At 52.8% G+C, this 24,925-nt stretch overlaps 1 protein-coding gene across 1 annotated transcript in view; it reads right to left on the reverse strand.

Annotated features, from left to right (window-relative positions):
- Positions 1-1,067: 1,067 nt before the first annotated feature.
- The window catches only part of LOC147091880 (uncharacterized), a 69,074-nt gene continuing 45,216 nt past the window's right edge, over positions 1,068-24,925 (reverse strand). The window contains exon 4 of the mRNA XM_085976911.1: positions 1,068-2,083. Within this exon, the coding sequence (XP_085833037.1) occupies positions 1,229-2,083 (855 nt within the window). The 3' untranslated portion in view covers positions 1,068-1,228. The remainder of the gene's footprint in view (positions 2,084-24,925) is intronic.

The following is a 24,925-nucleotide window of genomic DNA, read 5'->3' on the forward strand; positions in this document are numbered from 1 at the left end:
TGGTGTGTATTGTTGGGAAGAATAAGGAGGCCACTCACTACTTGGACAAGGGGGTGAAATTGGGTTGCTTTGTGCCTCCCGCGATATTCAGCGGGAGGTTAGTGGCGGTGGTAGCCGCTAGCGCCCCGCGGAACTGCACCGCCGGCAATGACCTCATCACCACGCGCAGCACCCCGGCAACCGCTGACCTATCGCTGGCCGATATGTCCGACAGGGTCAGGGGTCGTTTCTACAGCTGCGGCGACGCCACTTAAAGTGCTGGTGTCGGGTGGCAACTTTTTATTTTGGCTGACTGCCAGCACCTGCCCCCTTCCCCTTTCTTCTTCGGGGTGTCGGCCGCGATCGCACAGCCCGGCGCTCTTCTTGATCTGACACCTCGCTCCCTGGTGGTCCAGCAGGGCCCCAGTGTGCACAGTGCTAGGCTCCTCCCCGTTAATCAGGGAGGGAGGTCTGCTATGACGCGGTGCTATGTGCCGACGGGCGTGGCGCTGTTACACGAAGTGTCGTGAAATTCACTGGTAGCGCCTCAAGAGGGAGGGGAGCGCTTCCAGTAGCCTCCGGTGCTACCACTGAATTTAATGCACAGGGGCGCTAACATTTTCGGGGGGCTAAAATTAGCCCCGGTGACGTTAGTGACCCAAAGGGGGTGCCACCGAATTTCCCCCGAAGAGTCTAAATGGGCTGGAGGAGCAGAGGGATCCAGGGATACAGATACACAAATCACTAAAAGTAGCGACACATGTTAATAAGGCCATTAAAAAAAGCACTGGGGTACATTCCTAAAGGAGCCTTCTGTTCCGTGCCTAGGAGCTCTGAACCATGGCAGAGAGTGGCTGGGACACATTTCTCACACACCTCGAGATTAACCCTCATGGGGACTTTGCTGTCAGTGAAGAAAGAGAAGAAAGACCAAAGCGCCGTTTGCCCCTCTCAGTGTGGCCCTGAAGGACTGTGTCCAGGCTGGAGTTCTGTTCCCGTCATATGATCCTCCCCCAGATTGTACTTTGAGCTCCAGCCAGGTGATGCTAAACACTCAGGTGGGAAAGACAAAAATCTACAACAATGTGTTTAAAAGAAAGTTGATTTATTGAACATAATATCCAGAATATTAAACTCCAGCCCAGTTCCCAGAGTTATTATCAGCAGAAACAATCCCCAATGTCAGAATGAACATGGTTCAGTCCTGGATGTAATTAACAGCAGCAACAGCAGAATCCACCCCCTGCAGTCACTTGTGAACTCGCTGGTGTTTCAGCAGGTTGGATGACTGAGTGAATGCCTTCCCACACACGGAGCAGGTGAATGGCCTCTCCCCAGTGTGAGTGCGCTGGTGTACAAGGAGGTCAGATGATCGCCTGAACCCAGTCCCACAGTGAGAGCACCTGAAAGGTCTCTCGTCAGTGTGAACTCGCTGGTGTCTCAGCAGGTGGGATGACTCAGTGAATCCCTTCCCACACTCAGAGCAGGTGAATGGCCTCTCCCCAGTGTGAACGCGCTGGTGTCTCAGCAGGTTGGATGACTGAGTGAATCCCTTCCCACACACGGAGCAGGTGAACGGCCTCTCCCCAGTGTGAGTGCGCTGGTGTATAGTGAGCTCAGATGACTGCCTGAACCCAGTCCCGCAGTGAGAGCACCTGAGCGGTCTCTCGTCAGTGTGAACACGTTGATGGCATGTCAGTTCCCAGGAACTTTTATAGCACTTCCCACAGTCCGAGCATTTAAAAGGTCTCTCGTCAGTGTGAACCCGTTGGTGTGTCAGCAGGTTGGATGACTGAGTGAATCCCTTCCCACACACGGAGCAGGTGAATGGCCTCTCCCCAGTGTGAACTCGCTGGTGTCTCAGTAGGGTGGCTGACTGAGTGAATCCCTTCCCACACACAGGGCAGGTGAACGGTCTCTCCCCAGTGTGAGTGTGCTGGTGTGTCTGAAGGTCAGATGACCGAGTGAATTCCTTCCCACACTCAGAGCAGGTGAACGGTCTCTTGCCAGTGTGAACTCGCTGGTGTCTCAGTAGGGTGGCTGACTGAGTGAATCCCTTCCCACACACAGCGCAGGTGAACGGCCTCTCCCCGGTGTGAACTCGCTGGTGTCCCAGTAGGGTGCCTGACTGAGTGAATCCCTTCCCACACTCAGCAGGTGAATGGCCTCTCCCCGGTGTGAATGCGCTTGTGTCTCGATAGGCCAGAGGGTTGGCTGAAGCCTCGTCCACACACAGAACACGTGTACGGTTTCTCCCCGCTGTGAACGGTGCTTTTTGCTTCCATGTTCAGAGGCCGTTGATATTCAGATCTGATGAGTCGAGTGACTCTGTCATATCTTGAAGTGATGTTTGGTTTGAGTTTCCAGTCTGCAAATCGTCCCCTTCCAGTGCCCTGTAAAATTAATTTAAAACAGGGAGCGTGAGAGACAACCCACAAGAAAACAAAGGCAGGTTGTGAAATTGAGCTCAATGAATCTGGTCAATTGTGAGGCTGGCACTAAAAAAAAGTGACCATGAAAGCTGCCGGATTGTCATAAAAACCCAACTGGTTCACTAATGTCCTTCAGGGAAGGGAATCTGCCACCTGGTCTGGGCCTACACACAACTCTGGCCTCTATGGGAGGAGAGAGAGAGAGAGAAGTGGGAGGGGGCGAAGGAAAGGCGCTTTATACATCTGCAATTCGACCAGAACTTTGACAGAACCTCCCAAACCCGCAACCTCCACCACCTAGAAGGACAAGGGCAGAAGGTGCATGGGAGCACCATCACCTCCAAGTTCCCCTCCAAGTCACACATCATCCTGACTTAGACATATTCATCATTACTGGGTCAAAATCCTGGAACTCCTTACCAAACAACATTGTGGGAGTACCTTCACCACACGGACTGCAGCGGTTCAAGGCGGCGACTCACCACCCCCTTCTCAATCGGCAACTGGGGATGGCAATATTTGCTGCTCTTGCGAGCGACACCCACATTGCAAGAATGAATTAAAACAAATCTGTATATGTAAAATGGATTAAAAGCCTGTACAGAAATACTTCTTCCTAAAACAATACTCTTTTACATTGTGCGGACAGTGTCTGTGTAACAACCTAATCTCCCCCAAAATCCAGCTCCCTTGACAGTCTCACATTGGAAATTGTTGGGTCCTCCTGGGCTCAGAAGTACTGGGGGTTAAACCCAGCAGCTTCTCCACAATCACCACTCCAGCTCAAACTGAAGCAACAAAAAGACCTACACAGGCGGCCAGGGACCTACCTTCCATCAGCCTGCAATAAATCTCTTCCCGACAGCTGCTGACTAATGGTGGCCGCAGCACCCACAATTCCCTGCGCCCCAGAAACCACTCTATCCAACGCACTGATTTACCCGCTGAGAGTGCGCATGCTCCCCGGGGCCGCGGGCCATTCTGGGAGCCTGGCTCCTGTTCTTTTTCCTGAGTCGGACTCAGTGGAACCGGCTGAAGAAACCGGGAAGCGGCGGCTCGGATGGGGGAGGCGCTGCACCCTGGGTTTCCTGGTGCCGGGGCCCTGGCTGCACGTCCGCCAGGCCCGGCTGCTCTGATTCTGATTGAGTTTTTTGATGAGGTAACAGAGAGGGTTGATTGATGAGGGGAATGCGGTTGACCTGGTGTACATGGATTTCCAAAAGGCGTTCGACAAGTGCCACATAATAGGCTTGCCAGCAAAGTTGAAGGCCATGGAATAAAAGGGACAGTGGCAGCATGGATACGAAATTGGCAAAGTGACAGAAAACAGAGAGTAGTGGTGAACGGTTGTTTTTCAGACTGGAGGAAGGTATACAGTGGTGTTCCCCAGGGGTCGGTACTAGGACCACTGCTTTTCTTGATATATATTAGTGATTTAGACTTGGGTGTACAGGGCAGTTTCAAAATATGCAGATGACACAAAACTTGGAAGTATAGTGAACAGTGAGGAGGATAGTGATAGACTTCAAGAGGACATAGACAGGCTGGTGGAATGGGCGGACACATGGGAGATGAAATTTAACACAGAAAAGTGCGAAGTGATACATTTTGGTAGGAAGAATGAGGAGAGGCAATATAAACTAAAGGGTATAAGTCTAAAGTGGGTGCATGAGCAGAGAGACCTGGGGGTATGTGTGCACAAATCATTGAAGGTGGCAGGGCAGGTTGAGCAAGTGGTTAAAAAAGCATACGGGATCCTGAGCTTAATAAATAGAGGCATAGAGTCCAAAAGCAAGGAGGTTATGATGAACCTTTATAAAACACTGGTTCGGCCTCAACTGGAGTTTTGTTTCCAATTCTGGGCCCCGCACTTTATGAAGGATGTGAAGGCCTCAGAGAGGGTGCAGAAAAGATTTACAAGAATGGTTCCAGGGATGAGGGACTTCAGTTACGTGGATAGACTGGAGCAGCTGAGGTTGTTCTCCTTAGAGCAGAGAAGGTAGAGAGGAGATTTGATAGAGGTGTTCAAAATCACGAGGGGTCAGGAGAGAGTAGATAGAGAGAAACTGTTTGGTGGAAGGGTCGAGAACCGGAGGACACAGATTTAAGGTGATTGGCAGAAGAACCAAAGGCGACACGAGGAAAAACTTTTTTACGCAGCGAGTGGTTAGGATCTGGAATGCACTGCCTGAGAGGGAGGTGGAGGCAGATTCAATCACCGCTTTCAAAAGGGAATTGGATAAGTGCCCGAAGTAAAGAAATTTGCAGGGTTACGGGGAAAGGGCGGGGAGTGGGACTAGCTGAAGTGATCTTGCAGAGAGCCGGCACGGGCTCGACGGGCCGAATGGCCTCCTTCTGTGCTGTAACCATTCTATGATTCTATAAAATATTAGAAAGTTTGTTCCACAGAAGCACGAGGTTTATCTGCTTTTATTGATGAATCTAAAAAGTCTCCATTAAAACCTGAGCCAGTGTGTTGTGGGCCAAAGAGCCTTGTGTCCAATGAGGGGAATAAAGGCCCACAGCCTCCCCTGGCCCCGGGCCCTGAACAAGGGACTGGAGAAACTCGCTGCCCTGCGGATCAGACAATCAGCTGGCGCTAGTCCCGCCCCTCGGGCTCCTCGATTGGTTGGAGGACCCGCCCCGCTCGCTCCCTATTGGTCGGAAGCTCCCGTCAATCAGGCCCTGGGCTGGGTCACGTGTCCCCGATATCACGTGCTCCGTCCAACTGACGCCGCTCAGTCCGGGACCTCGCGGACTCTCAGGTTTTCCATTTCTCTTTATTCTCTCCCGATCCACCCCTCCCCCCCCACCCCGCGCGATTCTCCACCCAATCGGAGCGGAGAAAGCTCACTTTGCGTCACCGATCGCGACTCTGGACCCGACACCAAGGCCTTTCCCCGGAATGGCCCACGCCGACTCCATCCGGCAGGATCTGAGTGCGCAGACGCAGCTCCAAGTGTGGGAGGGTGTTTGGTGTCCTCTGGGCATGCGCGGTTGTTGCCCTTGGTGACCGGGAGGGGTCGCTGTGCCCGACTCTGTCCAAACCGTCGCTCCCTGTGCGCATGCGCGGACCATCGTCTGTCAATCAACCATCAGCCAGAAGAGGTCGCTGGAGAGACCAGTGAAGAAAGACTTGCATTTCTATAGCGCCTTTCACCACCACCGAACATCCCAAAGTGCTTTACAGCCAATGAAGTACTTTTGAAGTGTAGTCACTGTTGTAATGTAGGAAATGCGGCAGTCAAATAGCGCACAGCAAGCTCCCACAAACAGCAATGTGATAATGACCAGGTAACCTATCTTTTTGTTAACTCTGTTTCTCTCTCTACGGATGCTGCCTGGCCTGCTGAGTGTTTCCGGCATTTCCTGTTGTTATTTCAGATTTCCAGCATCCGCAGTATTTTGCTATTATCCTTTTGTTACATTGATTGAGGGATAAACATTGGCTAGGACACCGGGGATATTTCCCCTGCTCTTTCCCACATTACAACAGTGACTACACCTCAAAAGTACTTCATTGGCTGTAAAGCACTTCAAGACGTCTGCTGGTCATGAAAGCACTATATAAATGCAAGTCTTTCTTTCTCAAAATAGTGTCATGGGATCTTTTACATCCACCTGAGAGAGCAGACAGGGCCTCAGTTTAATGTCTCATCCGAAAGACGCCACCTCTGACAGTGCCTCAGTACTGCACTGGAGTGTCAGACTGAATTTTTGTGCTCAAGTCTCTGGAGTGGGACTTGAACCCACAACCTTATGCCTCAGAGGCAAGAGTGCTACCATAGAGTCATAGATTTATACAGCACAGAAAGGGGCCCTTCGGCCCATCGTGTCCGCGCCGGCCATCAAGCCCTGTCTATTCTAATCCCATTTTCCAGCACTTGGTCCGTAGCCTTGTATGCTATGGCGTTTCAAGTGCTCATCTAAATGCTTCTTGAATGTTGTGAGGATTTAATGCCTCTACCACCCTTTCAGGCAGTGAGTTCCAGATTCCAACCACCCTCTGGGTGAAAAAGCTTTTCCTCAAATCCCCTCTAAACCTCCTGCCCCTTACCTTGAAACTATGCCCCCTGGTTATTGACCCCTCTACTAAGGGGAGAAGTTCCTTTCTATCTACCCTATCTATGCCCCTCATAATTTGTACACCTCAATCAGGTCCCCCCTCAGCCTTTTCTGCTCTAAGGAAAACAACCCCAGCCTGTCCAGTCTCTCTTCATAGCTGAAGCGCTCCAGCCCAGGTAACACCCTGGTGAATCTCCTCTGCACCCTCTCCAATGCAATCACATCCTTCCTATAGTGTGGCAACCAGAACTGCACACAGTATTCCAGCTGTGGCCTAACTAGCGTTTTGTACAGCTCCATCATAACCTTCCTGCTCTTGCCTTCATTAGCCAAGGCATAGAATATAAGTATCCCATATGCCTTCTTAACCACCTTATCCAGCTGTCCTGCTGCCCTCAGGGATCTATGTACATGCACACCAAGGTCCCTCTGATCCTCTGTCCTTCCTAGGGTTCTACCATTCATTGTGTATTCCCTTGTTAGTCCTCCCAAAATGCATCACCTCACACTTTTCAGGGATAAATTCCATTTGCCACTGTGCTGCCCATCTAACCAACCCGTCTATATTCTCCTGTAGCCTGAGGCTTCCCTCCTCGCTATTTACCACTCCACCAATTTTCGTGTCATCTGCGAACTTACTGATCATACCTCCTACATTCATATCTAAATCATTAATGTACACTACAAACAGCAAAGGACCCAGACCCTGTGGTACACCACTGGACACAGGCTTCCAGTCACAAAAACAACCTTCGACCATCACCCTCTGCCTCCTGCCACGAAGCCAATTTAGGATCCAATGTGCCAAATTGCCCTGGATCCCATGGGCTCTTACCTGCTTGACCAGTCTCCCATGTGGGACTTTGTCAAAAGCCTTACTGAAGTCCATGAAGACAACATCAACTGGACTGCCCTCATCCACACACCTAGTCACCCCCATCGAAAAATTCAATCAAATTGGTTAGACATGATCTCCCCCTGACAAAGCCATGCTGACTATCCTTGATTAATCCTTGCCTCTCCAAGTGGAGACTAATTCTGTACCTCAGAATTTTTTCCAATAATTTCCCTACCACTGATGTTTGGCTCACTGGCCTGTAATTCCCTGGTTGATCCCTACTACTACCCTTCTTGAATAATGGTGCTACATTAGCTATTCTCCAGTCCTCTGGTACCTCCCCTGTGGCCAGAGAGGTTCTGAAAATTTGTGTCAGAGCCCCTGCAATCTCCTCCCTTGCCTCACACAGCAGGCTGGGATACATCTCGTCTGGGCCTGGGAGTTTATCCACTTTTAAGCCCGCTAAAACCACTAGTACCTCCTCCCTCTCAATACTAATTTGTTCAAGTATATCACAATCCCCCTGCCTGATTTATATGCCTGCATCGTCCTTCTCCATAGTGAACACAGTTGCAAAATATTAATTTAAAACCTCACCTACATCTTCTGGCTCTACACACAGATTGCCACTTTGGTCCCTAATGGGCTCTACTCTTTCCCTGGTTATCCTCTTGCCCTTAATATACAAATAAAACACCTTGGGATTTTCCTTTATTTTGCCCGCCAGTGTTTTTTCATGACCCTTCTTCGTTCTCCTAATTTCTTTTTTAAGAACCCCCCTGCACTTTCTATACTCCTCTAGGGCTTCCACTATTTTTAGTCCTTTGTATCTGCCAAAAGCCTTCCTTTTTTTCCTAATCCATTTTTGTATGTCCCTTGACATCCAGGGTTCCCTGGGCTTGTTTGTCCCACCCTTGACCTTTACGGGAACATGTTGGCATTGTACTCTCTCTATTTCCTTTCTGAAAGACTCCGACTGCTCTGATGTGGATTTTCCTACAAGTAGCTGATCCCAGTCCACTTTGGCCAGATCCTGCCTTATCATATTAAAATCGGCCTTACCCAATTTAGAACCTTTATTTCTGGTCCATCTTTGTCCTTTTCCATAACTACCTTAAATCTCACCGAATTATGGTCACTGTCACCAAAATGCTCTCCTACTAACGCTTCTACCACTTGCCCTGCTACATTCCCTCGAATTAGGTCCAGTACCGCCCCCTCTCTTGTAGGACTTTCCACATGTTGGCTGAAAAAGCTCTCCTGGATGCACTTTAAGAATTCCACACCCTCTAAGCCTTTCACACTCTGACTATCCCAGTTAATATTGGGGAAGTTGAAATCCCCAACAATTATTACCCTATTATTTCTACACTTCTGAGATTTGCCTACATATCTGTTCCTCTATCTCCCCGTTACTGTTTGGGGGCTTATAGTACAATCCCAGCAAAGTGCTTGCCCCCTTTTTGGTTTTAAGTTCTACCCATATGGCCTCATTAGAGGAACCTGCTAAGGTATCATCCCTCCTTACAGCAATAATTGACTCTTTGATTAATATTACTAACATGATTTTTGGTCAACTCTTGGAGTATTCCCATTTAATAATTCTCCGGGAGAAGGAGTCGCTTCACTTGCACTGGTTCCTGTGGCCTGATCACCTTCCCCAGGAGCAGGGCCTTGACCCTGACTTTGTTCGCTTGAACCGGTTCCTGCGGCCTGAGCACCTTCCCCAAGAGCAGGGCCTTGATTCTGGGGGTGTTTTAATGCAACGCTTGGTTTACTTGAGAAGAGCCCCATCAGGGCGAGCGTGGGAGGGTCGGGGGGCGAGCACGGGAGGGTCGGGGGGGAGCGCGGGAGGGTCGGGGGGAGAGCGCGGGAGGGTCGGGGGGCGAGCGCGGGAGGGTCGGGGGGCGAGCGCGGGAGGGTCGGGGGGCGAGCGCGGGAGGGTCGGGGGGCGAGCGCGGGAGGGTCGGGGGGCGAGCGCGGGAGGGTCGGGGGGCGAGCGCGGGAGGGTCGGGGGGCGAGCGCGGGAGGGTCGGGGGGGAGCGCGGGAGGGTCGGGGGGCGAGCGCGGGAGGGTCGGGGGGGGAGCGAGAGAGGGTCGGGGGGCGAGCGCGGGAGGGTCGGGGGGAGAGCGCGGGAGGGTCGGGGGGAGAGCGCGGGAGGGTCGGGGGGCGAGCGCGGGAGGGTCGGGGGGCGAGCGCGGGAGGGTCGGGGGGAGCGCGGGAGGGTCGGGGGGCGAGCGCGGGAGGGTCGGGGGAGAGCGCGGGAGGGTCGGGGGGCGAGCGCGGGAGGGTCGGGGGGCGAGCGCGGGAGGGTCGGGGGGCGAGCGCGGGAGGGTCGGGGGGCGAGCGCGGGAGGGTCGGGGGGCGAGCGCGGGAGGGTCGGGGGGCGAGCGCGGGAGGGTCGGGGGGCGAGCGCGGGAGGGTCGGGGGGCGAGCGCGGGAGGGTCGGGGGGCGAGCGCGGGAGGGTCGGGGGGCGAGCGCGGGAGGGTCGGGGGGCGAGCGCGGGAGGGTCGGGGGGCGAGCGCGGGAGGGTCGGGGGGCGAGCGCGGGAGGGTCGGGGGGCGAGCGCGGGAGGGTCGGGGGGCGAGCGCGGGAGGGTCGGGGGGCGAGCGCGGGAGGGTCGGGGGGCGAGCGCGGGAGGGTCGGGGGGCGAGCGCGGGAGGGTCGGGGGGCGAGCGCGGGAGGGTCGGGGGGCGAGCGCGGGAGGGCCGGGGGAGAGCGCGGGAGGGTCAGGGGGAGAGCGCGGGAGGGTCAGGGGGAGAGCGCGGGAGGGTCAGGGGGAGAGCGCGGGAGGGTCGGGGGCGAGCGCGGGAGGGTCGGGGGGGCGAGCGCGGGAGGGTCGGGGGGCGAGCGCGGGAGCGTCCATCTCCAGGACCAGTGTCTATCTGAATCAATGAGACTCTCTCAGAACATTTTCCCCAGTCCATCTCCAGGACCAGTGTGTATCTGAGTCAATGGGAATCTCTGACCTTTCTCCCCAGTCCATCTCCAGGACCAGTGTGTATCGGAGTCAATGGGGCTCTCTCTGACCTTTCTCCCCAGTGCATCTCCATGACCAGTGTGTATCTGAGTCAATGGGACTCTCTCTGACCTTTCTCCCCAGTCCATCTCCAGGACCAGTGTCTATCTGGGTCAATGGGACTCTCTCTGACCTTTCTCCCCAGTCCATCTCCAGGACCAGTGTGTATCTGAGTCAATGGAACTTTCTGTTACCTTGCTCCTCAGTCGATCTCTGGAAGCTCTTTGAATCGGAAGGGTTCTCTCGGGTTGGTGCTCACAATCCTGTGCTGGTTCACCTGCTGTCGTTCCTCAGTCTACAATCCCTGTTTACTTCGAGCTGAGCACCTTCCTCAATCACACCATCATTCACCGGGAGATCTAATTGTGGCAAAGCAGAAAATAAGAACAATATTGAGAGCCTGAAATAATGTAATGTAGATTTTAATCTGCTTACTAATAATTCAATTTCAAGGCCGAGTATTTGTTTGATTTTGTCCCTTTCCTCAGATCCCCAGTTCGAGGGCTGTGTGCTTAGTTTGGAGATTTTCCTCACTGTAAATTTCCGGCCTCCTGAGACTCCCCCATTTTCACTGCTCTGGGCGAAAATGCGCCATTTTCTGTGCGGAGTTACTTACCGGAGCGGTGACCCTGTGACCCTCCCTCGCTGAGATCTAAACTCGGGGCTGAGCAGCCGCTGGTGGGCCGGGTGCTGAATGGAGCCGAGTTCTCTCAGTCAGAGAGCGGGCCCTGTAACCCGGGCAACCAGCCCGTTTTTGACCCTCACTCACCGATCAACCCGCGCCGCCCGGCACTGCAGCGGAGCGGCACTGCGCCTGCGCGTGAGAGAGAGAGAGAGAGAGAAAGGGAGCAGCACTGCGCCTGCGCGGGAGAGAAAAGGGAGCTGCACGGCGCCTGCGCAGTAGAGGGAGCGCACGGGAGCGGCACTGCGCCTGCGCGGAACTGAGTAAGGGAGCCACACTGCGCCTGCGCGGGAGTGCAAGGAGCGGCATTGCGCCTGCGCGGGAGACAAAGGGAGCGGCTTTGCGCCTGCGCGGGAGAGAGCAAGGAAGCGGCACTGCGCCTGCGCGGAAGAGCGACGTCGCAGAAATGCATCAGTATCGCTCCCAGTGGTGGGAGGACTACATCGGATATTAATATGTTCCGATGCAGTCCTCCCAGCACTGGGAGCGATACTGATGCGTTCCTGCGACATCGCTCTTCCGCGCAGGCGCAGTGCCGCTTCCTTTCTCTATCCCGCGCAGGCGCCGTGCCGCACCACTTCGCTCCCGCGCAGGCGCAGTGTCGCTCCTTACTCTCCCGCGCAGGCGCAGTGCCGCTCCGCTCCCTTGTACCGCGCAAGCGCAGTGCCGGGCGGCGCGGGTTGATCGGAGTGAGGGTCAGAAACAGGCTGGTTGCCCGGGTTACAGGGCCCGCTCTGTGCCTGTGGGAACTCGGATCCATTCAGCACCCGGCCCGACAGCGGCTGCTCAGCCCCGAGTTTTGATCACAGCGAGGGAGGGTCACAGGGTCACCGCTCCGGTTAGTAAATCCGCACAGAAAATGGCGCATTTCCGCCCAGATCAGTGGAAATGGGGGAGTCTCAGAAGGCCGGAAATTTACAGTGAGGAAAATCTCCGAACTAAGCACACAGCCCTCGAACTGGGGATCTGCGGAAAGGGACAAAATCAAACAAATACTCGGCCTTGAAATTGAATTGTTAGTAAGCAGATTAAAAGTCTACATTACATTATTTCACGCTTTCAATATTGTTCTTATTTTCTGCTCTGTCACAATTAGATGTCCCGGTGAATGATGGTGTGATTGAGGAAGGTGCTCAGCTCGAAGTAAACAGGGATTGTAGACTGAGGAACAACAGCAGGTGAACCAGCACAGGATTGTGAGCACCAACCGGAGAGAACCCTTCCGATTCAAAGAGCTTCCAGAGATCGACTGGGGAAAAAGGTAAGAGAGAGTCCCATTGACTTAGATACACACCAGTCCTGGAGATAGACTGGGGAGAAAGGCCAGAGAAAGTCCCGTTGACTCAGATAAACATTGGTCCTGGAGATGGACTGGGGAGAAAGGTCAGAGAGAGTCCCATTGACTCAGATACACACTGGTCCTGGAGATAGACTGGGGAGAAAGGTCAGAGAGGGTCCCATTGACTCAGATACACACTGGTCCTGGAGATGGACTGGGGAGAAAGATCAGAGAGGGTCCCATTGACTCAGATACACACTGGTCATGGAGATGGACTGGGGAGAAAGGTCAGAGATGGTCCCATTGACTCAGATACACACTGGTCCTGGAGATGGACTGGGGAGAAAGGTCAGAGAGAGTCCCATTGACTCAGATACACACTGGTCCTAGAGATGGACTGGGGAGAAAGATCAGAGAGAGTCCCATTGACTCAGATACACACTGGTCCTGGAGATGGACTGGGGAGAAAGGTCAGAGAGAGTCCCATTGACACAGATACACACTGGTCCTGGAGATGGACTGGGGAGAAAGGTCTGAGTCCCATTGACTCAGCTACACACTGGTCCTGGAGATAGACTGGTGAGAAAGGTCAGAGAGAGTCCCATTGACTCAGATACACACTGGTCCTGGTGATGGACTGGGGAGAAAGGTCAGAGAGAATCCCATTGACTCAGATACACACTGGTCCTGGAGATGGACTGGGGAGAAAGGTTAGAGAGAGTCCCATTGACTCAGATACACACTGGTCCTGGAGATGGACTGGGGAGAAAGGTCAGTGAGAGTCCCATTGACTCATATACACAATGGTCCTAGAGATGGACCCTCCCGCACTCGCCCCGTGACCCTCCCGCACTCGCCCCCTGACCCTCCCGCACTCGCCCTGATGGGGCCCTTCTCAAGTAAACCAAGCGGTGCAATAAAACTCCCCCAGAATCAAGGCCCTGCTCCTGGCGAAGGTGATCAGGCCCCAAGAAGCAGTACAAGTGAGCAAAGTCAGGGTCAAGGCCCTGCTCCTGGGGAAGGTGATCAGGCCCCAGGAATCAGTACAAGTGAAGCGACTCCTTCTCCCGGAGATTTATTAAACGTGAATACTCAAGAGTTGACTGAAAATCAGGTCAGTAATATTAATCAAGGAGTCAATTTCTGCTGTAAGGAGGGATGATTCCTTAGCAGGTTCCTCTAATGAGGCCATATGGGTAGAACTTAAAGACAAAAATGGGGAAAGCACTTTACTGGGAGTGTACTATAGGCACCCAAACAGTAAGGGGGAGATAGAGGAACAGATATGTAGGCAAATCTCAGAGAAGTGTAGAAATAATAGGGTGATAATTGTTGGGGATTTCAACTTCCCCAATATTAACTGGGATAGTCAGAGTGTGAAAGGCTTAGAGGGTGTGGAATTCTTAAAGTGCATCCAGGAGAGCTTTTTCAGCCAACATGTAGAAAGTCCTACAAGAGAGGGGGCGGCACTGGACCTAATTCGAGGGAATGTAGCAGGGCAAGTGATAGAAGGGTTAGTAGGAGAGCATTTTGGTGACAGTGACCATAATTCGGTGAGATTTAAAGTAGTTATGGAAAAGGACAAAGATGGACCGGAAATAAAGGTTCTAAATTGGGGGAAGGTCGATTTTAATATGAAAAGGCAGGATCTGGCCAAAGTGGACTGGGATCAGTTACTTGTAGGAAAATCCACATCAGAGCAGTGGGAGTCTTTCAGAAAGGAAATAGAGAGAGTACAACGCCAACATGTTCCTGTAAAGGTCAAGGGTGGGACCAACAAGCCCAGGGAACCCTGGATGTCAAGGGACATACAAGAATGGTTTAGGAAAAAAAGCGAGGCTTTTGGCCGATACAAAGGACTAAAAACAGTGGAAGCCCTAGAGGAGTATAGAAAGTGCAGCGGGGTACTTAAAAAAAAAAAAAAAAAGAAAGAAATTAGGAGAACGAAGAGGGGTGATGAAAAAACACTGGCAGGCAAAATAAAGGAAAACCCCAAGGTGTTTTATTAGTATATTAAGGGCAAGAGGATAACCAGGGAAAGAGTAGAGCCCATTAGGGACCAAAGTGGCATTCTGTGTGTAGAGCCAGAAGATGTAGGTGAGGTTTTAAATTAATATTTTGCATCTGTGTTCACTATGGAGAAGGACGATGCAGGCATATAAATCAGGCAGGGGGATTGTGATATACTTGAACAAATTAGTATTGAGAGGGAGGAGGTACTAGTGGTTTTAGCGGGCTTAAAAGTGGATAAACTCCCAGGCCCAGACGAGATGTACCCCAGCCTGCTGTGTGAGGCAAGGGAGGAGATTGCAGGGGCTCTGACACAAATTTTCAGAACCTTTCTGGCCACAGGGGAGGTGCCAGAGGACTGGAGAACAGCTAACGTAGTACCATTATTCAAGAAGGGTAGTAGTAGGGATAAACCAGGGAATTACAGGCCAGTGAGACGAACATCAGTGGTAGGGAAATTATTGGAAAAAATTCTGAGGGACAGAATTAGTCTCCACTTGGAGAGGCAAGGATTAATCAAGGATAGTCAGCATGGCTTTGTCAGGGGGAGATCATCTCTAACCAATTTGATTGAATTTTTCGATGGGGGTGACTAGGTGTGTGGATGAGGGCAGTCCAGTTGATGTAGTCTACATGGACTTCAGTAAGGCTTTTGACAAAGTCCCACATGGGAGACTGGTCAAGAAGGTAAGAGCCCATGGAATCCAGGGCAATTTGGCACATTGGATCCAAAATTGGCTTAGTGGCAGGAGGCAGAGGGTGATGGTCAAAGGTTGTTTTTGTGACTGGAAGCCTGTGTCCAGTGGTGTACCACAGGGTCTGGGTCCTTTGCTGTTTGTAGTGTACATTAATGATTTAGATATGAATGTAGGAGGTATGATCAGTAAGTTCGCAGATGACATGAAAATTGGTGGAGTGGTAAATAGCGAGGAGGGAAGCCTCAGGCTACAGGAGAATATAGACGGGTTGGTTAGATGGGCAGCACAGTGGCAAATGTAATTTAACCCTGAAAAGTGTGAGGTGATGCATTTTGGGAGGACTAACAAGGGAATACACAATAAATGGTAGAACCCGAGGAAGGACAGAGGATCAGAGGGACCTTGGTGTGCATGTACATAGATCCCTGAGGGCAGCAGGACAGCTAGATAAGGTGGTTAAGAAGGCACATGGGATACTTGCCTTCATTAGCCAAGGCATAGAATGTAAGAGCAGGGAGGTTATGATGGAGCTGTACAAAACGCTAGTTAGGCCACAGCTGGAATACTGTGTGCAGTTCTGGTTGCCACACTATAGGAAGGATGTGATTGCTCTGGAGAGGGTGCAGAGGAGATTCACCAGGATGTTACCTGGGCTGGATCGCTTCAGCTATGAAGAGAGACTGGACAGGCTGGAGTTGTTTTCCTTAGAGCAGAGAAGGCTGAGGGGGGACCTGATTGAGGCGTACAAAATTATGAGGGGCATAGATAGTGTAGGAATCGACCGATCCCCTACTAAAGCACTGAGGTCGAGTCAGTTCGATAAATAAACTAAGTTTAATTAAAACTTGAGAACAAAACAAAGGCATGCAGGAGCAACAGTAAACAGGTCTTTTTACTTGCTGGTTTCACGAGGTCTGAAGTGGGAACCTCCCCCTCTCTGACGTCATGACGTCATCACGTTTCCCGCCGTTCAGGGCATCACGTGACCAATGTGATGACGTCATCGCGTTGATTCTGGGACTTCTCCAGACAAGCTATTTACATGCAGGCAACAACATAGGTGCTATAGCACTCTGTTAAAGACAGTTATACGTTTGTACAGGAGCCCCTTGGTGGCTTTGCCACAATAGGGTAGATAGAAAAGAACTTTTCCCCTTAGTAGAGGGGTCAGTAACCAGGGGGCATAGTTTCAAGGTAAGGGGCAGGAGGTTTAGAGGGGATTTGAGGAAAAGCTTTTTCACCCAGAGGGTGGTTGGAATCTGGAACTCACTGCCTGAAAGGGTGGTAGAGGCATTAAATCCTCACAACATTCAAGAAGCATTTAGATGAGCACTTGAAACGCCATAGCATACAAGGCTACGGACCAAGTGCTGGAAAATGGGATTAGAATAGACAGGGCTTGATGGCCGGCGCGGACACGATGGGCCGAAGGGCCACTTTCTATGCGTCTTTCGGATGAGACATTAAACTGAGACCCTGTCTGCTCTCTCAGGTGGATGTAAAAGATCCCATGACCCTATTTTGAGAAAGAAAGACTTGCATTTATATAGTGCTTTCATGACCAGCAGACGTCTTGAAGTGCTTTACAGCCAATGAAGTACTTTTGAGGTGTAGTCACTGTTGTAATGTGGGAAAGAGCAGGGGAAATATCCCTGGTGTCCTAGCCAATGTTTATCCCTCAATCAATGTAACAAAAGGATAATAGCAAAATACTGTGGATGCTGGAAATCTGAAATAACAACAGGAAATGCTGGAAACACTCAGCAGGCCAGGCAACATCCGTAGAGAGAGAAACAGAGTTAACAAAAAGATAGATTATCTGGTCATTATCACATTGCTGTTTGTGGGAGCTTGCTGTGCGCTATTTGACTGCCGCATTTCCTACATGACAACAGTGGCTACACTGCAAAGGTACTTCATTGGCTGTAAAGCACTTTGGGACGTCCGGTGGTGGTGAAAGGCGCTATAAAAATGCAAGTCTTTTTTCACTGGTCTCACCAGCGACCTCTTCTGGCTGATGGTTGATTGAGAGCCGAGAGTCCGCGCATGCGCACACGGAGCGGTGGTTTGGGCCGAGTCCGGCACAGCGACCCCTCCCGGTCACCAAGGGTAATAACTGCGCATGCCCAGAGGACACCAACCCCCTCCCCCACTCGGAGCTGCACCTGCGCACTCGGATCCTGCCGGACGGAGTCGGCGCGGGGCATTCCGGGGAAAGGCCTTGCTGTCGGTTCCAGAGTCGCGATCGGTGACGCAAAGTGAGTTTTATCCGCTCTGATTGGGTGGAGAATCACGTGGGGTGGGGGTGAGGAGTGGATCGGGAGAGAATAAAGAGAAATAGAAAAACCTGAGAGTCTGCGAGGCCCCGGACCGAGCGGCGGCAGTTGGACGGAGCACGTGATCTCCTCGGGGACACGTGACCCGGGCCCAGGTCTTGATTGACGGGAGCTTCCAACCATAAGAACATAAGAAATAGGAGCAGGAGTAGGCCAATCGGCCCCTCGAGCCTGCTCCGCCATTCAATAAGATCATGGCTGATCTGATCCTAACCGCCAATCCACTATCACAGAACCATCTCCTGAATCTAACAGAATTAGACACACGAATTAGGAGCAAGATCAGGCTACACGGCCCCTGGGCCCGCTCCGCTACCCACAGGGCCATGACCGATCTGGACCTAGACTCATGTCCAAATTCCTGCCTGCTCCCCGTAACCCTTAATTCCCTTTACTTCTAGGAAACTGTCTATTTCTGTTTTAAATTTATGTAATGATGTAGCTTCTACAGCTTTTTGGGGCAGCATATTCCATGGACCTACCACCCTCTGAGTGAAGTAGTTCCTCCTCATCTCAGTTTTGAAAGAGCAGCCCCTTATTCTAAGACTATGCCCCCTAGTTCTAGTTTCACCCATCATCGGGAACATCCTCCCCGCATCCACCCGATCCAACCCCTTCACAATCTTATATGTTTCAATAAGATCACCTCTCATTCTTCTGAACTCCAATGAGTCGAGTCCCAATCTACTCAACCTCTCCTCATATGTCCATCCCCTCATCCCCGGGATTAACCGAGTGAACCTTCTTTGTACTGACTCGAGAGCAAGTATGTCCTTTCTTAAGTATGGACACCAAAACTGTACGCAGTATTCCAGGTGCGGTCTCACCAATACCTTGTACAACTGAAGCAATACCTCCCTATTTTTATATTCTATCCCCCTAGCAATGAAAGCCAACATTCCATTGGCCTTCTTAATCACTTGCTGCACCTGCATACTAACCTTTTGAGTTTCGTGCACCAGGACCCCCAGATCCCTTTGTACTTCAGTACTTTCCAGTTTCTTGCCATTAAGATAATAACTTGCTCTACGATTTTTCCTGCCTCACACTTTCCAGTATTGTATTCCATCTGCCAAATCTCTGCCCACTTACTTAGCTTGTCTATGTCCCCTTGCAATAGGGAGCGAGCTGGCGGCGGGTCCTCCAACCAATCGGGGAGCCCGAGGGGCGGGACTAGCGCCGGCTGATTGTCTGATCCGCAGGGCAGCGAGTTTCTCCAGTCCCTTGTTCAGGGCCCGGGGCCAGGGGAGGCTGTGGGCCTTTATTCCCCTCATTGGACACAAGGCTCTTTGGCTCACAACACTCTGGCTCAGGTTTTAATAGAGACTTTTTAAATTCATCAATAAAAGCAGATAAATCCTGTGCTTCTGTGGAACAAACTTTCTAATATTTTATCGAATCAGAGAATGGTTACAGCACAGAAGGAGGCCATTCGGCCCGTCGAGCCCGTGCTGGCTCTCTGCAAGACCACTTCAGCTAGTCCCACTCCCCGCCCTTTCCCCGTAACCCTGCAAATTTCTTTACTTCAGATACTTATCCAATTCCCAATTGAAAGCGGTGATTGAATCTGCCTCCACCACCCTTTCAGGCAGTGCATTCCAGATCCTAACCACTCGCTGCGTAAAAAAGTTTTTCCTCATGTTGCCTTTTGTTCTTCTGCCAATCACCTTCAATCTGTGTCCTCTGGTACCCGACCCTTCCGCCAATTGGAACAGCTTCTCTCTATCTGCTATGTCCAGACCCCTCATGATTTTGAACTCCTCTGTCAAATCTCCTCCCAACCTTCTCTGCTCTAAGGAGAACAACCTCAGCTTCTCCAGTCTATCCACGTAACTGAAGTCCCTCATCCCTGGAACCATTCTTGTAAATCTTTTCGACACCCTCTCTGAGGCCTTCACATCCTTCCTAAAGTGCGGTGCCCAGAATTGGACACAATACTCCAGTTGAGGCCGAACCAGTGTTTTATAAAGGTTCATCATAACCTCCTTGCTTTTGGACTCTATGCCTCTATTTACTAAGCCGAGGATCCCGTATGCTTTTTTAACCATTTTCTCAACCTGCCCTGCCACCTTCAATGATTTGTGCACACATACCCCCAGGTCTCTCTGTTCATGCACACATTTTAGACTTATACCCTTTAGTTTATATTGCCTCTCCTCATTCTTCCTACCAAAATATATCAGTTTGCACTTTTCTGCGTTAAATTTCATCTCCCATGTGTCCGCCCATTCCACCAGCCTGTCTATGTCCTCTTGAAGTCTATCACTATCCTCCTCACTGTTCACTATACTTCCAAGTTTTGTGTCATCTGCATATTTTGAAACTGTGCCCTGTACACCCAAGTCCAAGTCATTAATATCTATATATATAAAACAGTATGTCTCTGTCTCTCTGTCTCTCCGTCTCTCCGTCTCTCTTTCTGTCTGTCCGGCTATACAATCAAAAGTTATAGAGCGTACCTACACATATGTTATATCAAAAGAAAGCTCATCATTAGGGGCCTCTCATGGGTGTATTTACATTTTGGTTGGACAAAAATTGTGCCGACGGTATCCAAAAAACATTCAAAATTCCGCTCATTATCCGCTCATTAGCATCGAGTGACGTGAAGGTTGACCAATCGTACAGTCGAGCGACCCGACGATCGACCAATCGCTGCGTCACGGGGGTGGGTTCATTGCGTGTGCGGGCGGGCCATCCTAGAGTCGAGTGACGTGACCATTGACCAATCCTACAGTTCAGTGACCTGATGGTTGACCAATCGGTGTGTGTGTGGGCGGGACTAATCATTCTGAGTTCAGGTGAGTGGCCGCCATCTTGATTCCAAACTCTTCATTTCTTTTTCCCGCTTTCTGCGTCTTTATTTTCAAATGTACATTTCCAGCAAAAAAATAATTGCTTTTATTAAATAGTTTTAAAAAAAAGATAATTCATTTGCAAATATTTTCTCTAACCTGATTCTTTTTCCTACCTTTGCCCGTTTTTGTAGGCCTCGAAGCCTGGGCCTCTCCTGCCCAGCCACGCCCGAGCTAGGTAATTGTCCCACGGCTTGTGGCAAGCTCCTCCCCCCCCTCACCCCCCCCAGTCTCCCCCGTCACGTTACCCGGGGCAACGGCGTCGGCTGCGAGGGACACGGGACAGGCACAGGGTGCACGCGCAGCAGGCGACACACACAAGCCCGAGGCACAGAGCGCAGGAAGCCAGCAGGTGAGATGCGGCATCTCTCTCTCTCTTCCCCGCTCGGCAGTCTTGAAGCCGGCTCGGGCGGGGGGGGGAGGGGCTCGGGAGGGGGGGAAGGGTTACCCCAGCAACCGGGCCGGGCCCTCACAGCCTCAAGCCGGCTCACGCCCGTTCCCGGGGCTTGGCTCCAGCCGCAATCGGCGGCCTTGAAGCCGGCTCGGGTGGGGGGGGGGGGAAGGGGCTCGGAAAGGGGGGGAAGGGTTACCCCGGCAACCGGGCCGGGCCCTCACAGCCTCAAGCTGTTCACGCCCATTCCCGGGGCTTGGCTCCAGCCGCAATCGGCGGTCTTGAAATGGGCTCGGGAGGGCGGGGCTCGGGAGGGCGGAGGGTGGGGCTCGGAAGGGGGGGAAGGGTTACCCCGGCAACTGGGCCCGGCCGTCTCTCACAGCCTCCAGCTGGCTCACGCCCGTTCCCGGGGCTTGGCTCTGTGGTAAACCACTGTTATACCTGTCTGTATGTGTATGTGTATTCCACTAGGTACAGGTCTGGACATGCCTCGGCTGACTCCTCCCACTATTCCAGGTATATAAGTGACTACCTCCCAGTCCCTTAGTATTCTGGACGGGTCGACCACTCGAGACAAGACCTTCATTCTTTAGTTAATAAAAGCCTGATTGTTACTCGCTCAACCTCAGTCTTTTGAGTAATTGATGGCGCATCAATTTTATTAACTAAATTTTTATAATGGAGAAGATCCTCACACCAGCATGCCTGGACCTGGACAGTCGGGAAGCGGACGCTTCCACCAAGTTTGCTCACTGGCTCATGTGCTTCGAGACATTCCTGACTGCCTCCACTGCGGTCACAACGGATGCGGACAAACTGTCTGTCCTGATCTCCAAGGTGAACCACTGAGTGTACTCAGTCATCCAGGACGCGACCTCGTACACAGATGCCCTCCAGCTCCTCAAGACCCAGTACGCGCGCCCTGTGAACGAAGTGTACGCCAGGCACCTCCTGGGGAGTCGACTGAGGAATACCTCCAAGCACTGTCCGTGCTTGGCCGGGCCTGTGGGTGTAAGGCGGTAACGCCCGCTAAGTACACGGAGGAACTGATCCGGGATGCCTTCGTAGCGGGCCACAGGTCCAACTACACCCGACAGCGTCTGCTGGAGCAGAGCGACCTCAACCTCAACAAAGCCTCCGAAATCGCACTAACGCTGGACGCAGCCTACCGGGGCATGGATGCCTACTCCTCTGCACCGTGGACGCCGCGGGGAACGACAACCTGGGACACGGTAGGACAGCCCCATAGCACTGTGCCACCCCAGCCACAGCCCAACAACGGCCCAACTACCGCAGCAGTGTCCCAAAGCCAGACAACAGTATCCCAAGGCCAGAAATGCTACTTCTGTGGCCAGGCCAAACACCCCAGAGCGCGCTGCCCGGCGAAGAATGCGACCTGCTCGGGCTGCGGGAAAAAGGGACACTACGCCAGCGTCTGCAAGGCCAAAGCCACCCCGAACGCCAGCAGCGCCGCGTGTGGGCCGGGCGAGCCGCCATCTTGGGCCCCCAACAGCGCCGCGTGTGGGCCGTGCGGGCCGCCATCTTGGGCCTCCCCAGCCATGTGCGAACCACTGCAGCAGCAGCCATCTTGGACGACTCCAGCCACATGGGAATCATGGACGCCGCCACCTTGGACACCAACCGGGACGCAGCAGACCGCCAACCCCCCCCCCCAATCTGATACCCACAGCGACACACCGACCCCTACGCTGGCCTCTGTTACGCTGGACCAAACGAGACCGCACCAACTAGCTCGGTCCAAAATGGACGTTAAGGTAAACGGCTGTGCAATAAACTGCCTTTTTGACTCTGGGAGCACAGAGAGCTTCATCCACCCCGACACGGTGCGGCGTTGCTCTCTCCCAGTCCTGCCTGCGCACCAGCGGATTTCTATGGTCTCTGAGTCCCAGTCAGCGGACATTGGCGGCTACTGCGTGGTGACACTAGTAGTAGACGGGACTGTATTCAATAATTTTAAACTCCTGGTCCTGCCCGACCTCTGCGCTGCCGTCCTACTGGGGTTGGATTTCCAGTGCCACCTCAAAAGCGTTACGATGGCGTACGGTGGCCCCCTCCCCCCACTCACAGTCCGCAGCCAGCAGCCTCCAAATTGCCCGCCGCGCACCAGATGCAACCTCTCCACACTCAGAGTCCCACCCCCCCCCCCCACTGTTTGCTAACCTCACCCCCGACTGTAAGCCCATCGCCACAAAGAGCAGGCGATACAGTGCCGGGGACAGGGTTTTCATCAAAACCGAAGTGGAGCGACTCCTGAAGGAGGGGATTATTGAGGGCAGCTCCAGGTTGTGGTCGTTAAGACCGGCGAGAAACAACGCCTGGTCATCGACTACAGCCAAACAATAAACCGCTACACCCTGCTGGACGCCTACCCACTCCCCCGCATAGCTGACATGGTCAACCAGATCGCGCAGTACCGCGTCTTTTTGACCATTGACCTGAAATCAGCGTACCACCAGCTCCCCATCCGCCCTGAAGACCGCCAGTATACTGCTTTTGAGGCAAACGGCCGCCTCTATCACTTCCTTAGGGTTCCCTTCGGCGTTACCAACGGGGTCTCCGTCTTCCAAAGGGAGATGGACCGGATGGTCGATCAAAACGCGCTGCAGGCCACTTTCCCTTACCTAGACAATGTGACCATCTGCGGCCAGGACTTGCAGGACCATGACGCAAACCTCGAGAAATTCCTCCGCACCGCCCAACTCCTAAACCTGACATATAACAAGGAGAAGTGCATATTCCGCACAGACCGCCTCGCCATCCTTGGCTGTGTTGTGGAACACGGGGTCATCGGTCCCGACCCGGACCGGATGCGTCCCCTTATGGAACTCCCACTGCCTAAAAGCCCTGAAGAGGTGCCTAGGGTTTTTTTCCTACTACGCTCAGTGAGTCCCCTACTATGCAGACAAAGCCCGTCCGCTGATCAAATCCACCTCTTTTCCCCTGATGGCAGAGGCCCGCTCGGCCTTCCACCGCATCAAGGAGGACATTGCCAAAGCCACCATGCACGCAGTGGACGAATCCATCCCCTTCCAGGTGGAAAGCGATACGTCCGACTTCGCTCTGGCTGCCACCCTTAATCAGGCGGGGAGACCTGTGGCATTCTTCTCACGAACCCTCCAGGGCCCGGAGACCAGACACTCCGCGGTCGAGAAGGAGGCCCAGGCCATTGTGGAGGCTGTGCGTCATTGGAGGCACTACCTGGCCGGAAAACGATTTACCCTGCTCACTGACCAGCGTTCAGTTGCTTTTATGTTCAACAACAAGCAGAGGGGCAAAATCAAAAATGACAAGATCTTGAGGTGGAGAATCGAACTTTCCACCTACAACTACGAGATCTTGTACCGGCCTCGGAAGCTCAATGAACCCCCAGATGCCCTATCGCGTGGCACCTGCGCCAGCGTGCAGATCGATAGGCTGAGGGCCCTCCACAATGACCTCTGCCACCCGGGGGTCACCAGGTTCTTCCACTTCATCAAGGCCCGCAACCTGCCTTACTCCATCGAGGAGGTCAGGACCATGACCAAGAACTGCCAAGTCTGCGCTGAGTGCAAACCGCACTTTTATAGACCAGACAGAGCCCACCTGATAAAAGCCACTCGCCCTTTCGAACGCCTGAGCGTCGATTTTAAAGGGCCTCTCCCCTCCTCCGACCGCAATGTGTACTTCCTCAACATCATTGACGAGTACTCCCGTTTCCCGTTCGCTATCCCCTGCTCGGACATGACCAGTGCCACGGTCATTAAATCTCTGAACAGCCTCTTCACCCTGTTCAGTTTCCCCAGCTATATCCATAGCGACCGGGGCTCATCGTTTATGAGTGACGAACTCCGCCAGTACCTGCTCGCTAGGGGTATAGCCACAAGCAGGACCACCAGTTACAACCCCCGGGGGAACGGACAGGTGGAAAGAGAGAATGCGACAGTTTGGAAGGCCGCCCTACTAGCCTTAAAGTCTAGGGGCCTTCCGACCTCCCGCTGGCAGGAGGTGCTCCCCGATGCGCCCCACTCGATTCGGTCACTGCTCTGCACTGCCACCAATGCCACCCCTCACGAGAAAATGTTTGTCTTCCCAAGGAAGTCCACATCGGGGACATCGTTACCGCCATGGCTGACGTCCCCAGGGCCGGTACTACTGAGAAGACACGTGAGGGCCAATAAAATGGACCCCCTGGTCGAGAGGGTCGACCTCCTCCACGCCAACCCCCAGTATGCTTACATTGCGTACCCGGACGGGCGGGAGGACACAGTCTCCATACGAGACCCCGCACCCTCGGGGACCGCTGTAGGGCAGGAGGACACAGTCTCCATATGGGACCTCG

The sequence above is a fragment of the Somniosus microcephalus genome, unplaced genomic scaffold (genome assembly GCF_052327205.1).
Source record: "Somniosus microcephalus isolate GS21.2 unplaced genomic scaffold, FLI_Smic_1.0 unresolved_chr3, whole genome shotgun sequence".
Taxonomy (NCBI): domain Eukaryota; kingdom Metazoa; phylum Chordata; class Chondrichthyes; order Squaliformes; family Somniosidae; genus Somniosus; species Somniosus microcephalus.